The sequence below is a fragment of the Melopsittacus undulatus genome, chromosome 23 (assembly GCF_012275295.1).
Source record: "Melopsittacus undulatus isolate bMelUnd1 chromosome 23, bMelUnd1.mat.Z, whole genome shotgun sequence".
Lineage (NCBI taxonomy): Eukaryota > Metazoa > Chordata > Aves > Psittaciformes > Psittaculidae > Melopsittacus > Melopsittacus undulatus.
This window is the reverse complement of record NC_047549.1, coordinates 885,447-901,625: the sequence shown is the minus strand read 5'-3', so window position 1 is coordinate 901,625 and position 16,179 is coordinate 885,447. Positions and strand designations below refer to the sequence as shown.

Genomic DNA, 16,179 nt, shown 5'->3' with positions numbered 1-16,179 from the left:
ACCCCATATTGAGGTTAAGGGGCACAGACCCCACATAGAGGTTATGGGGCACAGACCGCACATAGAGGTTATGGGGCACAGACCGCACACTGAGGTTATGGGTCACAGACCCCACAGTGAGGTTATGGGGCACAGACCCCATATTGAGGTTATGGGGCAGGGAGCCCACACTGAGGTTATGGGGCAGGGAGCCCACACTGAGGTTATGGGGCACAGAATCTACATAGAGGTTATGGGGCACAGACCCCACACTGAGGTCATGGGGCAAGGACCCACACCGAGGTCACGGGGGTGCCCCCCCCGTCCTGCCCCTCCCCACGTGACCCCTGAGCCGTTAATCCCCTCGGTGCCGGCTCCGCCATGGCCGCCCCCCCCCCGCGCTCCGTGCTCGTTACCGGCTGCTCCTCGGGCATCGGCCTGGCCCTGGCCGCGCGCCTGGCGCGAGACCCGCACGGGCGATTCCAAGGTGGGGGGGGGGGGGGCAGGGGGGGGGGGGGGGCAAGGGGGGGGTGGGCAATGGGGGGGGATGGGGGAGGGGGGGAGGGGCAATGGGGAGGTGGGGGCAAGGGGGGGGATGGGCAAGGGCGGGGGGTGGGCAATGGGGGGGGCAAGGGGGGGATGGGGGGGTGGGGGCAATGGGGGGGATGGGGGATGGGTAAGGGGGGGTAAAAGGGGGGATGGGTAAAGGGGGGGATGGGGGGGTATTGTGGGGGGAGGGGGGAGGATGGGGGGATGGGTAAAGGGGGGTAAAGGGGGGGATGGGTAAGTGGGGGGTGTTGGCAAGGGGGGTGTGGGGGCAAGGGGGGATGGGCAAGGGGGGTAATGGGGGGGATGGGTAAGGGGGGGGGTGTTTGATCCCTATGGGGTGAGCCCCGTGTTTGCCATGGGGGGGGAGTGGGGGTGGGGGGAGGTGTGTGTCCATGGGGGTGTCCATACCTCCGTGTGTGTATCCATAGCTCCATGTGTATCCATAGCTCCATGTGCGTCCATAGCTCCATGTGTGTCCATAGCTCCATGTGTATCCATAGCTCCATGTGTATCCATAGCTCCATGTGTGTCCATAGCTCCATGTGTGTCCATAGCTCCATGCGTGTCCATAGCTCCATGTGTGTCCATAGCTCCATGTGTGTCCGTAGCTCCATGTGTATCCATAGCTCCATGTGTGTCCATAGCTCCATGCGTGTCCATAGCTCCATGTGTGTCCATAGCTCCATGTGTGTCCGTAGCTCCATGTGTATCCATAGCTCCATGCGTGTCCATAGCTCCATGCGTGTCCATAGCTCCATGCGTGTCCATAGCTCCATGCGTATCCACAGCTCCATGTGTGTCCATAGCTCCATGTATAAATCAGTCCCTGTATCCATCCATCCATGTCTGTATCCATCATTCCATGAGTGTATCCATCCTTCCATATGTAGCCATCATTCCAAGTCTGTATCCATCATTCCCTGTCTGTCTCCGTCATTCCCTGTCTGTATCCACCATTCCTTGTCTGTATCCATCATTCCCTGTCTGTCTCCATCATTCCAAGTCTGTCTCCATCATTCCCTGTCTATCTCCATCATTCCCTGTCTGTCTCCATCATTCCAAGTCTATCTCCATCATTCCAAGTCTGTCTCCATCATTCCCTGTCTGTATCCATCATTCCAAGTCTGTCTCCATCATTCCAAGTCTGTCTCCATCATTCCAAGTCTGTCTCCATCATTCCCTGTCTGTCTCCCCCATTCCCTGTCTGTGCCCTCACTCCGCTCCCGCTCCCGCATGGATCCCATCCCGCAGTCATTGCCACCATGCGGGATCTCGGGAAGCGCCAGAGGCTGGAGGAGGCTGCGGGATCAGCCCTGGGAAGGACACTCAGCATCCAGCGCCTGGACGTGAGCAGCGACAGCTCCGTGGCCGAGTGCATGGCCAGCATCCCGGGGGGGCACGTGGACGTGCTGGGTGAGGGGCGGCTGGGGGGCAGCTATGGGGCAGCTATGGGGCTTGCCTATGGGGGATCTATGGGGCTCGCCTATAGGGGGCCTATGGGAGACCTATGGGGCTCGCCTATGGGGTGCCTATGGGGGACCTAGGGGGGTACCTATGGGGCAACTATGGGGCCCACCTATGGGGGATCTATGGGGCTGGCCTATAGGGGGCCTATGGGAGACCTATAGGGCTCGCCTATGGGGTGCCTATGGGGGACCTAGGGGGTACCTGATGGAGAATCTATGGGGTTCTTAATGGGGGACCAATGGGGCAGCAATGGGCTCCGCTATGGGGCAGCAATGGGGCAGCAATGGGGCAGCAATGGGGCTCGCTATGGGGCAGCAATGGGGCTCGTTATGGGGCAGCAATGGGGCTCGCTATGGGGCAGCAATGGGGTCCGCTATGGGGCAGCAATGGGGCAGCACTGGGGCAGCAATGGGGCTCTGCTATGGGGCAGCAATGGGGCAGCAATGGGGCTCTGCTATGGGGCAGCAATGGGGCAGCAATGGGGCTCGCTATGGGGCAGCAATGGGGCTCTGCTATGGGGCAGCAATGGGGCAGCAATGGGCTCCGCTATGAGGCAGCAATGGGCTCCGCTATGGGGCAGCAATAGGGCAGCAATGGGGCAGCAATGGGCTCCGCTATGGGGCAGCAATGGGGCAGCAATGGGGCTCGCTATGGGGCAGCAATGGGGCAGCAATGGGGCTCGCTATGGGGCAGCAATGGGCTCCGCTATGGGGCAGCAATGGGGCAGCAATGGGGCTCGCTATGGGGCAGCAATGGGGCAGCAATAGGGCTCGCTATGGGGCAGCAATGGGGCTCGCTATGGGGCAGCAATGGGGCAGCAATGGGGTCCGCTATGGGGCAGCAATGGGGCAGCAATGGGCTCCGCTATGGGGCAGCAATGGGGCAGCAATGGGGCAGCAATGGGGTTTGCTATGGGGCAGCAATGGGGCAGCAATGGGCTCCGCTATGGGGCAGCAATGGGGCAGCAATGGGCTCCGCTATGGGGCAGCAATGGGGCTCGCTATGGGGCAGCAATGGGTCCCCAATGGGTCCCCGCTGTGTCTCCGCCCCCCGACGCCCCCTGGCGGTGCCGCAGTGAACAACGCCGGCGTGGGTCACGTGGGCCCGCTGGAGAGCACGAGCCTGGAGCAGATGAAACACGTGTTCGAGACCAACTTCTTCGGCGCAGTGCGCATGATCCGCGCGGTGCTGCCTGGGATGAAGCGGAGGAGGCGGGGCCACATCCTGGTGCTCAGCAGCGTCATGGGGCTGCAGGGTGAGGGCCAATGGGAGCGCAGCGCCGGCAGCGGGAGCCAATGGGAGCGCAGCGCCGGCAACGGGAGCCAATGGGAGCAGGGGGGTTCAGAACCAATGGGAGCGCAGCACCAGCAATGGGAGCCAATGGGAGCAGTGGTGCTCAGCACCAATGGGGAGCAATGGGAGCAATGGGGCTCAGCACCAATGGGGAGCAATGGGGCTCAGCACCAATGGGGAGCTCAGCACCAATGGGGAGCAATGGGGCTCAGCACCAATGGGGAGCTCAGCACCAATGGGGCTCAGCACCAATGGGAGCCAATGGGGAGCTATGGGAGCAATGGGGCTCAGCACCCAATGGGGGGGTCCCATGGAGCTCAGCACCGAGCAGGATGGGTCCCCAGGGATTGTGTTCAATGACGTCTATGCCGCCTCCAAGTTCGCGGTGGAGGGATTCTGTGAGAGCCTGGCTGTGCAGCTGCTGCAGTTCAACGTGCAGTGAGTGCCCCACAGCCTGCCCCATAGAGCTGCCCCATAGAGCTGCCCCATAGAGCTGCCCCATAGCACTGACCCATAGAGCTGCCCCATAGCACTACCCCATAGCACTGACCCATAGCACTGACCCATAGAGCTGCCCCATAGAGCTGCCCCATAGCACTGACCCATAGAGCTGGCCCATAGCACTGACCCATAGAGCTGCCCCATAGCACTGCCCCATAGAGCTGCCCCATAGCACTGCCCCATAGCACTGACCCATAGAGCTGGCCCATAGAGCTGACCCATAGAGCTGCCCCATAGCACTGACCCATAGCCTGACCCATAGAGCTGCCCCATAGAGCTGCCCCATAGCACTGACCCATAGCACTGCCCCATAGAGCTGCCCCATAGAGCTGCCCCATAGCACTGCCCCATAGTGCTGCCCCATAGAGCTGCCCCATAGAGCTGGCCCATAGCACCGACCCATAGCACTGACCCATAGAGCTGCCCCATAGCCTGCCCCATAGCCTGACCCATAGCACTGACCCATAGAGCTGCCCCATAGCCTGCCCCATAGCACTGCCCCATCCCCATCCCCATCCCATCATATTCCCATCCCCATTCCCATCCCATCCCCATCCCCATTCCCATCCCATCCCATCCCCATCCCCATTCCCATCCCATCCCCATCCCCATTCCCATCCCATCCCATCCCCATCCCCATTCCCCATTCCCATCCCCATCCCCATTCCCATCCCATCCCCATCCCCATTCCCATCCCATCCCCATCCCCATTCCCATCCCATTCCCATCCCATCCCCATCCCCATCCCATCCCCATCCCCATTCCCATCCCATCCCATCACCTCCCAGTGTATCCCTGGTGGAGCCGGGCCCGGTGTGCACGGACTTCGAGCTGAAGCTGCTGGAGGAGGTTTCCCGTTCCGAGTATCCCGGTACGGATGAGGTCACCTTGGGATACTTCAAGGACGTTTACATCCCAGCTTCCCGAGAGATCTTCCGCACCCTGGGACAGAGCCCTGGAGACGTGGCCGAGGTGTGGGGCTGAGCCTGGAATAGGGAATGCTGCAGTGGGATGGGGTGGGAAGGACCCAGGCATCATCCCGTTCCCATGGGAATACCATAGAGCATCCCGCCCTGGATACTGCATCCGGCCCTTGTGGGCTGCGCTCCATGTCCTATTGGAGCCAATGGATACAGCATCCGTGTGGGATCAGAGCAGAAGGGCTGGATCCTTGTCTTCCCTTGGGATGCTCCAATTGGATCCATCCCATTGCTCCAAGCCCTTCCATTGGAGCCAATGGATACAGCATCAGAGGGGCTGGATCCCCCTTAGATCCCTTGGGATGCTCCCAATTGGATCCAACCCTTTGCTCCATGCCCTTCCATTGGAGCCAATGGATACAGCATCAGTGGGGCTGGATCCCCCTTAGATCCCTTGGGATGCTCCCAATTGGATCACTCCAAGCCCCTCCATTGAACCCAATGGAAGCAGCACCCGAGGGGCTGGATCCCCCATAGATCCCTTGGGATCCTCCCAACCGGATCCATCCCATTGCCCTCCCATTGAACCCAATGGAAGCAGCACCCAAGGGGCTGGATCCCCCCATAGATCCCTTGGGATCCTCCCAATCGGCTCCATCCCATTGCCCTCCCATTGAACCCAATGGAGGCGGCACCCAGAGGGGCTGGATCCCCCCATAGATCCCTTGGGATGCTCCCAGTCGGATCCATCCCATTGCCCTCCCATTGAACCCAATGGAGCACCGGGTCCGTGTGTCCCCCGCTCCAGCAGGGGGCGCTCTCCCCCCTCCCGCAGGCCATCGTCTCGGTGCTCTGCTCGCCCCGCCCCCCGCTGCGCGCGCAGACCAACGCGCTGTACACGCCGGTGCTGGCGCTCAAGTACGCGGACCCCACGGGGGAGCTGTCGGTGCGCGGCCTGCACCGGATGCTCTTCCGGCACAGCGCCCTCTTGCGGGGCAGCGCCGCGGTCCTCCGGTGCCTCACCTGCGGCTGTCTGCGCACGCGCGTGCGGCCACTCTGACCGGGGGGGGTGATGGGGGTGATGGGGACCCCATAGGGGTTGGGTAAGGGGGGTAATGGGGGGGTTTAGGGGGGCTATAGGGGGTGATGGGGGGGCAATGGGGGACGGGGGGGGCTATGGGGGTGATGGGGACCCATAGAGGTTGGGTAGGGGGGGTAATGGGGGACGGGGGGGGGCTATAGGGGGTGATGGGGACCCATAGAGATAGGGTAGGGGGGGCAATGGGGGACGGGGGCGGCTATGGGGGTGATGGGGACCTCATAGAGGTTGGGTAAGGGGGGGTAATGGGGGGGTTAGGGTGGCAATGGGTGGCGATGGGGGGGCAATGGAGGGGGTTTAGGGGGGCTATAGGGGATGATGGGGGGGAAATGGGGACCCCATAGGACTGGAATAGGGGGAGCAATGGGGGGGTTTTAGGGGGGCTATGGGGGTGATAGGGGCCCCATAGAGGTTGGGTAGGGGCAATGGGGGGGTTTAGGGGGGCTATGGGGGTGATGGGGGGGCAATGGGGAACGGGGGGGGCTATGGGGGTGATGGGGACCCATAGAGATAGGGTAGGGGGAGCAATGGGGGACGGGGGGGGCTATGGGGGTGATGGGGACCCCATAGAGGTGGGGTAAGGGGGGGTAATGGGGGGGTTAGGGTGGCGATGGGGGGGCAATGGAGGGGGTTTAGGGGGGCTATAGGGGGTGATGGGGGGGAAATGGGGACCCCATAGGGCTGGAATAGGGGGAGCAATGGGGGGGTTTTAGGGGGGCTCTGGGGGCGATGGAGATGGGGTAGAGGGGGAGCAATGGGGGACGAGTGGGTTTTGGGAGGGCTATAGGGGGTGATGGGGACTCCATAGAGATAGAGTAAGGGGGCAATGGGGGACAGGGGGGGCTCTGCGGCCGCTATGGAAGAACTGGGGGGGGCTGCGGGGGTCCCCATTAAAGCCGTGTGGGGCTCTATGGGGCCGGAGGTCCCCATTAAAGCCGTGTGGGGCTCTATGGGGCTCTATGGGGCCGGAGGTCCCCATTAAAGCCGTGTGGGGCTCTATGGGGCTCTATGGGGCCGTGTTTCCCCCCCCTTGCTCTGACCTGCGCCGCCGGAGGGGGGGGGGGGGGGGGGGGAGGAGGCAGTGTAACCATGGCAACAGCGAGGGGAGGGGCGGGGGGGGGAAGTGACGCACCGGAAGTGGCCGTGACCACGTGGTGGCGGTGGAGGAGACGGCAAGATGGGGCGGCCGAGCAAGGTGCGGGCCCGGACCGGGATACAGGGAATGGGGATGGGGATGGGAATGGGAACGGGATACGGGAATGGGAACGGGAATGGGATATGGGATACAGGGAATGGGAACGGGATACGGGAATGGGAACGGGAATGGGATACAGGGAATGGGAACGGGATACGGGGAATGGGAACGGGATACGGGAATGGGAACGGGAATGGGGATGGGATACAGGGAATGGGACACTGGAACGTGATACGGGGATGGCACACGGGAATGGGGATGGGATACAGGGAACGGAACATGCGGAATGGGATATGGGGATGGGATGTGGGGAATGGCACATGGGATGGGAATGGGATACAGGGAATGGGTTCTGAGGATGAGATGGGGAATGGGATCTGTGGGTGCAACACGGACTGGGATCATGGGCTATGGGGATGGGATACAGGGAATGGGATATGGGGAATGGATTATGGGGATGGGACATGGACTGGGATAATAGAGGATGGGACACAGGGTTGGGGATGGGATAGAGGGAACAGGCTCTGGGGATGGGACATGGATTGGGATCATGGGCTCTGGGGATGGGACACAGGGATGGGGGTGGGATAGAGGGAACAGGCTATGGGGAATGGGCTCTGGGGATGGGACACAGGGATGGGGGTGGGATAGAGCTAATGGGATATGGGGAATGGGCTCTGGGGATGGGACACAGGGTTGGGGATGGGATACAGGGAACAGGCTCTGGGGATGGAACATGGATTGGGATCATGGGCTCTGGGGATGGGACACAGGGATGGGGGTGGGATAGAGCTAATGGGATATGGGGAACAGGCTCTGGGGATGGGCTAGAAGGAAGGGGCTGTAGGGCTGGGGCTGGGAGCAGGTTTGGGGCCGGCCCCATCCGGTCGGTGCCGGCAGAGCCAGCGGCAGCGGCGGGAGCGAGCGGCGGCACAGCTCCGGGCCCAGCAGGACTTCGGCTCCGTGCCCCATTCCTTCGTGTTCCTGCGCGGCCGCGGCGGCCGCAGCCTCCGGCTCCTGGTGGCCGACATGCGGCGGGTGCTGGAGCCCTTCACGGCGCGGGCGCTGCGGGTGAGTGCCGCTGACACCGACACCAATAACAGCACCAAACACCAAACACCAGCAACTTCCAAACACTGGCAACACCAACAGGAGCAACCCAATACCAACCTCACCAACACCAACAACCCAACGCCAACAACCCAACACCAGCAACACCAATAACAATAGCACCAGCACAACAGCAACAACAACCAAACATGAACAGCAACAACACCACCAACAGCACAACCAACAACCAAACACCAACATCACCACCAACACCAGCAGCACCAACAACCAAACAGCAACAGGAACAACCCAACACTAATAACAACAGCACCAACACCCCCCCAACAACAACAGCACCACAGCTGTGGGGGGAGTGAGGGGGGGCTCACCCCATCCCATCCCATCCCTGTGCTCCATAGGTGCGGAAAAGCAATTCCCTGAAGGACTTTGTGGCCGTGGCTGGGCCCCTGGGGGTGACACATTTCCTGGTGTTCAGTAAATCAGAGTCCAGCATCAACTTGGTGAGGCCATTCCCAGCTTCCCATTCCCAGCATCCCATTCCCAGCATCCCATTCCCAGCTTCCCATTACCAGTATCCCATTCCCAGCATCCCATTCCCAGCTTCCCAGTGTCCCATTCCCAGCTTCCCATTCCCAGCTTCCCATTCCCAGCTTCCCATTCCCAGCTTCCCAGTGTCCCATTCCCAGCGTCCCCGTCACACGCAGATGATGACAAAAGCTCCTTGAATCCATACCATGATTCCAAGCAAAGTAAACGCACTGATGCAGCTGTGCCGGGGACAGGGAATGGTGGCACCCATGGGATCCCAATGGTGGCACCCTTGTCACTGGGTCCTTGTCTCTCCCCCCCCAGAAGCTGTTCCGGTTGCCTGGGGGCCCGACGTTGACCTTCAAAGTGGTGGAGGTGGGAGCTCATCTTCATCCCTCTTCATCCTCTTCCTCTCCTCTTCCCATTGCTCCCTGCAGTATTCCCATTGCTCCCCACAGCGTTCCCAGTATCCCCATTGCTGCCACAGTATTCCCAGTATCCTCATTCTCCTTCATTATTCCCAGTATTCCCATTGCTCCCACAGTATTTCCAGCATTCCTGTTGCTCCCACAGCATTCCCAGTATCCCCATTGCTTCCGCAGCATTCCCATTGTCCCCACAGCATTCCCGTTGTTCCCACAGCATTCCCGTTGCTCCCACAGCATTCCCATTGTTCCCACAGCATTCCCATTGTCCCCACAGCATTCCCATTGTTCCCACAGCCTTCCCATTGCTCCCACAGCCTTCCCATTGCTCCCACAGCATTCCCATTGTTCCCACATCATTCCCATTGTCTCCACATCATTCCCATTGTTCCCACAGCATTCCCATTGTTCCCACAGTATTCCCTGCTGCGGGACGTGGTCTCAGCGCTCCGGCGGCACCGGATGCACGAGCAGCAGTTCCGACATCCCCCCCTCCTGGTGCTCAGCAGCTTCGGGCTCCCGCAGAGCCACATCCGGCTCATGGCCAGCACCTTCCAGAACCTGCTCCCCTCCATCAACGTGCACAGGGTGCGGGCAGGGCAGGCGCCTTCATCCTCTTCATCCTCATCCTCTTCTTCCTCCTCTTCTTCCTCTTCCTCTTCTTCCTCCTCTTCCTCCTCCTCTTCTTCCTCTTCCTCCTCCTCTTCTTCCTCTTCCTCCTCCTCTTCTTCCTCCCCCTCTTCCTCTTCTTCCTCCTCCTCCTCCTCCTCCTCTTCTTCATACTCCTCCTCTTCATCCTCTTCCTCCCCCAGGTCAACCTCAACACCATCAAGCGGTGCCTGCTCATCAGCTACGACGCAGAGACAGAGCTCCTACACCTCAGGCATTAGTGAGTGCCTTCCTCCTGCTCCTCCTCTTCTTCCTCTTCCTTTCTCTTTGTCTCCTCCTGTTCCTTTTCCTTCTCCTCCTTCCCCTCTTCCTATTCCTTTTCCTTTCTTCCTTTTTCTCTTCCTTGTTTTCCTTTTCTTCCTCCTCCTCCTCCTTTCCTTTCTGTTCCTTTCCTTCCTCCTCTTCTTCCTTTCCATCTCCTATTCTTTTTCCTCCTCTTCCTATTCCTTTTCTTTCTGCTCCTTCTCATTTCTTCCTTCCTCTTCCTCCTTTCTCCCTTCCTCCCCTTCCTCCTCCTCCTCTTCCTCCCCACAGCAGCATCAAGGTGGTGCCCGTGGGCGTGAGCAGAGGCCTCAAGAAGCTGCTGCAGGAGAAGTTCCCCAACCTGAGCCGCTTGGAGGACATCAGCGAGCTCCTGGTCAAGTACGGGAGCCATGGGGCACCCAGGGGGCACCCATAGGATACCCATAGGGCACAAATACTGTACCCATGGGGGCACCCACGGGACACCCATAGGACACCATGGGAACACCCATAGGACACCATGGGGACACCCCAGGGTGCCTGCTGTGTTCCCCGCCCCCATTCCCACCCTGTTTCCACAGGGATCTGAACCTGTCGGAGAGCGAAGCGGAGCAGGATGGGCCCCACAATGTGACCGAGCTGCCACAGGCCTATGCGGGCAGGGGCAATGCCAAGGCCCAGCAGAGCGCAGTGCGCCTGACCGAGGTCTGTGCCGGAGCCCATTCCCATCAGATCCCATTCCCATTGGATCCCATTCCCATCAGATCCCATTCCCATTGGATCCCATTCCCATCGGGATCCGCCACATCCCGCTGCTCTTCCCACAGATTGGGCCACGCCTGACGCTGCAGCTGAACAAGGTGGAGGAGGGGCTGGCGCAGGGCAATGTGCTCTACCATAGCTTCAGTGAGTGCTGCTGACGGGTCCCTGGGTGCTCCCTGTGGGTGCTGAGCTCCTCTCTGGTGCTGAGTCCCATTCTGGTGCTGAGCCCCTCTGGTGCTGAGCTCCTCCATGGTGCTGAGCCCCATTCCGGTGCTGAGCCCCTCTGGTGCTGAGCTCCTCTCTGGTGCTGAGCCCCTCTGGTGCTGAGCCCCTCTCTCTGGTGCTGAGCCCCTCTCTGGTGCTGAGCCCCTCTCTGGTGCTGAGCCCCTCTCTGGTGCTGAGCCCCATTCTGGTGCTGAGCTCCTCCATGGTGCTGAGCCCCATTCTGGTGCTGAGCTCCTCTCTGGTGCTGAGCTCCTCCATGGTGCTGAGCCCCATTCTGGTGCTGAGCTCCTCTCTGGTGCTGAGCCCCTCTCTGGTGCTGAGCCCCATTCTGGTGCTGAGCTCTCCCCCCACAGTCCATAAGCCCGAGCCTGAGCTCCGTGCGCTCCTTGCCCGTCGGGAGGCGAAGCTGCAGCTCCGTGCGGAGCGGAGGCAGCGGCAGGAGGAGAACGTGGAGCGCAAGCGGCAGCAACGGCAGCAGCAGCGGTGAGCGCATGCGCGGCGCAACGGGAGGGGGGGCCGCGCAAATAGAGCGCAAACGCAGCGCAGGCGCAGTGTGAGCCGGTGGGAGCGCAGCGCCCCCGTGAGGCTCCTTCCGTACCGCAGGGAGAGGAGCCTGCAGGGCATGCGCAGTGCAACGGGGAGGGGGGGGCCGCGCAAATAGAGCGCAAATGCAGCGCAGTGTGAGCGCCCCCGTGAGGCTCGTTCCGTTACCGTAGGGAGAGGAGCCTGCAGGGCATGCGCAGGAAGCAGCAGCGGGATGAGGATGGCGACAGCGGCGCTGAGGATCCCGGGGCTCCGGAGCAGGATGCGGCCCATGAGGAGGAGGAGAGTGATGCTGAGCACTACCGGAGGGAGGTGGGGGAGGAGCCGGATCAGGGTGAGTCCAAGGGGGGGTCCAGGGGAGCCTCCGTGTCCTGCCCCATCCCTGCTGTGAGCCCCAGCACTGCACCCAGCACCCCCTGCGTGGTGATCCCCCCTTTATACTGACCCCCCCTTACAGTGACCTCCCTTTAGCGTTTATAGTGATGCCCCTTTATAGTGACCCCCCCATTATACTGACTCCCCCTTTACCCTTTATAGTGATGCCCCTTTATAGTGACCCCCCTTTACCCCCCCTTCAAGATCTCTTCCCCAGCCGCACCAAGAGGAAGCGCCTCCCTTTGGGCCCTGCCCGGCTCCGCAAGCGCCGGCGCCGCATCCCACTGGAGCATCCTATGGAGCATCCCATGGAGCATCCCACAGAGCATCCCACTGCATCCAACCCTCACCCCCCCCACCGCACCAGGCGCAAAAGGAAGCTGCTGCCAAAGGGGAAAACCAGATTCCAGAGGCCGGGATGTGCCAGGAAGGGGAAGCGCTGAGGGACTGGGATTGGGATGCTCTCTGCTCCCCCCCTGCCTCCCCCGGCCCTGTTGCTGTGCAATACACATGGCTTGGAAGGATTGCCTGTGGCTGTGCTTGAGAGGGAGGGAATTGGGCTCTTCCCACTTTTCCATGCTGCCACAGTGGGATCAGGAAGGAGATGGGAGCTCCTCTGTGTTTCCCCTCCCTTCCCAACAACATCCCCAAAGGAGGGGCAAGATGCGACCCCGTGCTGGCTCCATGAAGGGAGGAAGAGGAGAGAATCCATGCCCTGGGTGCCACCATAAAGGAAAGGGGTGGGAGGGGGGGGCACCCACTTTGGGCCTAAATCCCTGTTTTTCCTTAACTGGAAAGCCAGGACTGAGCCTAAACCCAGCAATGGGGACCCCTCCTCCTGTCCTGGGGACCCCCATGGCCATGGGAGCCCCCCCACCCAGAGCTCAGCCCCACACCAGGGTACCAGAGTGCTTGGGTCTTTATTCAGAGGCCCCAGTGCTGCAAAGGCATCGCCATCAATTGGTAGAGGGTCTGTGGAAGGGAGAAAGGCAGTGAGGAAAGGGAACCCCCCCCCAAAACACCCCTGGTACCCCCCTGGTCCCCCCCCCATTGCTCACTTGGCCCACTCCACGTTGAGGATGAGGTGGTCGTAGCCAAAGCCGGAGACGCCGGCAATGGCACGCGCCGCATCCTCGCGCCGGTGGAAGCTGATGAAGGCAAAGCCCTGGAGGAGGAGGAAGAGGAGGGAGGCAAAGGGTGAGAGGAAGGAAAAGGGGGGGGTGTCTCATCCTTAAAGGGGAAGCCCCCACCTTGGACTGCCCCGTGGTCTTGTCCTTGGCCAAGTAGATGCGGGAGATGGAGCCGAAGGGGCGGAAGAGCTCCTGGAGATCAGTCTCACGGGTGTCCTCGGACAGGTTGGTGACACGGATGGTGGCGTTGTCATCGGCTGTGGGGAGGAGGAGGAGGGACAGAGACAGGGATGAGCAATGGGAAGGGTGAAGATGAAGGATGGGGATAGGGAGGGACAGAGACAAGGATGAGGGTGGGGAGGGACAGAGACAAGGATGAGGAATGGGAAGGGTGAAGATGAAGGATGGGGATAGGGAGGATGAGGGTGGGGAGGGACAGAGACAAGGATGAGGAATGGGAAGGGTGAAGATGAAGGATGGGGACAGGGAAAGACAGGACAGGGGAAGGATGAGGATGGGCGAGGAAGAATGAGACAAGGATGAGGATGGGGAAAGGTGAGGAAGGACCAGACAAGGATGGGGAAAGGAGAGGAAGGACAAGACAAGGATGCGGATGGGGAAAGGACAGGAAGAACAAGACAAGGATGAGGATGGGTGAAGATGAAGGCCAAGGAGGGGCAGGGAATGCTGAGGCAGGAGCTGCCCTCACCCCTGCGGTTGGGCTGCATGGACTCCCCACGCCGGCTGGCTCCATCCCTCAGGCTGGGCGGCACATACTTGCCCGTCTTGCTCTGCTGCGCCTGCACCGGCTCCGGCTCTGCGGGGACGGGATCATCCAGCGGCATTCCAGGAGCTGGGAATTCCACCGACCCCCCTCCCTTCTAAGGCCGGCTCCTACCTCCGGGCAGCTTCTCCTTCTCCCCTGTGGATAAGCCCAGCTGCTCGGCCAGCTCCTTCTGCATGGGGCCCAGTGTGTCCTTGTAGGGGCAGCGCGTGGTCCAGTGGTCGCCCTTGCAGATGCGGCATGAGACGATCTTCTGGCCCTTGAGCTTGTTCATGGGGTCCTCCTCCTCCTGGCAATTGAGGTCCTGCAGGGATACAGGGAAGGGTTGAGCCCCACAGCACCCCCATAGCCCCTAAAGGGAGCCAGGATTGATCTCCCCCCCCACACCTCCTTGCTGGTGATGAAGGTCATGAAGACGTCGTCGCTCACGGTGGTCGTGGCCACGTTGGGGCCGGGGGCATCGAACTCGGAGTTGCCAAACTTCTTCCAGTTCTGGGCAGGGAAAAGGGGGAAATCCCAGCTGGGATTGGGAATGGGGAGTGGGAAGGGGGGGAAGCCCCTGCTTGGAGTGGGAAGAGGGGGAAGTCCCAGCTGGTAGTGGGAATGGGCAGTGGGAAGGGGGAAAGTCCCAGCATGGAGTGGGAATGGACAGTAAAAAGAAGGAAAACCCCAACAAGGATTGGGAAGGGACCGTGGGAAGAGGGAAACCACCCCACAGGGAGCAGTGGCAATGGGGGGAAGCAGAGGGCTGTGTGGTGAAGCGGATCCTGCGGGATCACCGCTTCCCTTCCTTCGGCATTCCCATAGGAGCAGCTCACCTTCCTCCGCGCCACTGCCTTGGAGGCCTTCCTGGTCTCGATGCGGAAGGTGCGGATGATCTGCAAAGGTGCCAAACCTCATCCCCAAGCTACCAATGGGTGTGGGGGGGGGTGCTTGTATCCATAGGGAACATCCCTAGGGATCGGGCCAGAACCACTGCTCACCTTCACCTTGCTCCCATCCTCCTCCTCGCGGTACTCAGTCACCGTTTTGATGTTGCCATTGATGAGCTCCTTAGGGGAAGGCAGTGGCCCTGCAGGGACAGGACTGGTTCTTGCCCCCCCCCAATCCCAGTTCTTGCCCCCCCCATCCCGGTTCTTGCCCCCCCCATCCCGGTTCTTGCCCCCCCATCCCGGCTCTTGCCCCCCCATCCCCATTTCTCCCCACCCCCATCTTGTTTCTTCCCCCCTCATGCACATTTCTTACCCTCCCATCCCCATTTCTTGCCCCCCCATCCCATTTCTTGCCCCCCCAATCCCCATTTCTTGCCACCCCCATTCCTGGTTCTTGCCCCATCCCGGTTCTCACCCCCCTTCAGCAGCTCAGCCTCGGCGCTCAGGCCGCCCCCCAGCACCCCAGCCAAGGGGATGTCCTTCAGCAGCTCGCTCGTGATGCATTTGTCTGTGGGATGGGGACAGGCAGGACAGGGAATGATCCCTATCCTGAAGGACAGGAAGGGATGGGAACGGGAATAGGGTTGGAAAGGGGAACAGGAATAGGATCCCTTCACATCAAGGGCTGATCCCACACAAGGAACGGATGATCCCACACAAGGAACGGATGATCCCACACTCACCGTCCTCTCCGCCCTCCTCTTCCACTTGGTCGGCCCAGCTGGGCTTGGAGCTGGGGGGGGGAACGGAGCCTGAGGCCCCCCCGCAGGCCCTGCTCCCGTCGGCCCCACGCTCAGCCACAGACACAGCTCCCACTCCAGGCCCCGGCTTCAGGCCTCCATAGGCCTCAGCCCCCCTCCCTATCCCCATTCCCATTCCCATCCCTATTCCCACTACCACCCCCATTCCCGTTCCCATCCGTATTTCCATTCCCATTCCCAGCCTTATTCCCGTTCCCACTCTATTCCCGTTCCCATCCCTATCCCCATTCCCATCCCTATCCCCATTCCCGTTCCCATCCCTATCCCCATTCCCGTTCCCATACCTATCCCCATTCCCATCCCTATTCCCGTTCCCATTCCCTGTTCCCATCCCCTCACTCGTAGCCGCCCGTCGGCCCCACGCTCAGCCACGGACGCAGCTCCCACTCCAGGCCCCGGCTTCAGGCCTCCGTAGGCCTCAGCCCCACAGGCCGCAGCCCCGCTCCCCATCCCTATCCCCATCCCCATTCCCATCCCTATTCCCATTCCCATTCCCGTTCCTATCCCTATCCCTATCCCCATTCCCATTCCCATTCCCATTCCCGTCCCCTCACTCGTAGTCGCCCGTCGGCATCGCGCTCCCCTTCCCCTCACGCTCAGCGCCCGGAAGGCGACGTCACTTCCGGCGCTGGGGCGGAAGAGGCGTGGCTACGCAGGGAGAGCCGGGGAGGTAGCCGCGGTGCATGCCGGGCCGCGGTTGCTACGCAACGCCGCGGCCTTGCGGCCTA

At 61.2% G+C, this 16,179-nt stretch overlaps 3 protein-coding genes across 5 annotated transcripts; 2 read left to right on the top strand and 1 right to left on the bottom strand.

Annotated features, from left to right (window-relative positions):
* Positions 1 to 360: 360 nt before the first annotated feature.
* On the top strand, positions 361 to 5,769 carry RDH8 (retinol dehydrogenase 8). The gene is made up of 6 exons (XM_034072097.1): positions 361 to 466; positions 1,780 to 1,941; positions 3,071 to 3,250; positions 3,633 to 3,726; positions 4,578 to 4,761; positions 5,545 to 5,769. The coding sequence occupies exons 1-6, from the start codon at positions 361 to 363 to the stop codon at positions 5,767 to 5,769; spliced, it is 951 nt and encodes a 316-aa protein (XP_033927988.1).
* Positions 5,770 to 6,879: 1,110 nt separating this feature from the next.
* PPAN (peter pan homolog) lies at positions 6,880 to 12,369 on the top strand. Of its 3 annotated transcripts, none has more exons than XM_034072057.1 (12): positions 6,880 to 7,003; positions 7,904 to 8,074; positions 8,473 to 8,574; positions 8,927 to 8,977; positions 9,445 to 9,615; positions 9,840 to 9,916; positions 10,234 to 10,338; positions 10,521 to 10,644; positions 10,767 to 10,845; positions 11,280 to 11,409; positions 11,643 to 11,803; positions 12,049 to 12,369. In XM_034072057.1, exons 1-12 carry the CDS (start codon positions 6,986 to 6,988, stop codon positions 12,285 to 12,287), a joined length of 1,428 nt encoding a protein of 475 aa, XP_033927948.1. In that variant the 5' UTR covers positions 6,880 to 6,985; the 3' UTR covers positions 12,288 to 12,369. The 3 variants fall into 3 exon arrangements, with proteins under 3 accessions (XP_033927948.1, XP_033927947.1, XP_033927950.1); XM_034072056.1 differs by having other exon boundaries at positions 10,231 to 10,338; XM_034072059.1 differs by lacking the exons at positions 11,643 to 11,803; positions 12,049 to 12,369 and adding an exon at positions 11,530 to 11,615 and having other exon boundaries at positions 10,231 to 10,338.
* Positions 12,370 to 12,745: 376 nt separating this feature from the next.
* On the bottom strand, positions 12,746 to 16,108 carry EIF3G (eukaryotic translation initiation factor 3 subunit G). Its single transcript, XM_034071972.1, has 11 exons — positions 16,006 to 16,108; positions 15,374 to 15,423; positions 15,106 to 15,198; positions 14,742 to 14,830; positions 14,577 to 14,636; positions 14,146 to 14,250; positions 13,873 to 14,062; positions 13,684 to 13,791; positions 13,095 to 13,231; positions 12,903 to 13,009; positions 12,746 to 12,816 (listed from the first exon to the last, which is right to left on the bottom strand). Exons 1-11 carry the CDS (start codon positions 16,023 to 16,025, stop codon positions 12,801 to 12,803), a joined length of 975 nt encoding a protein of 324 aa, XP_033927863.1. The 5' UTR covers positions 16,026 to 16,108; the 3' UTR covers positions 12,746 to 12,800.
* Between the last annotated feature and the right edge of the window lie 71 nt (positions 16,109 to 16,179).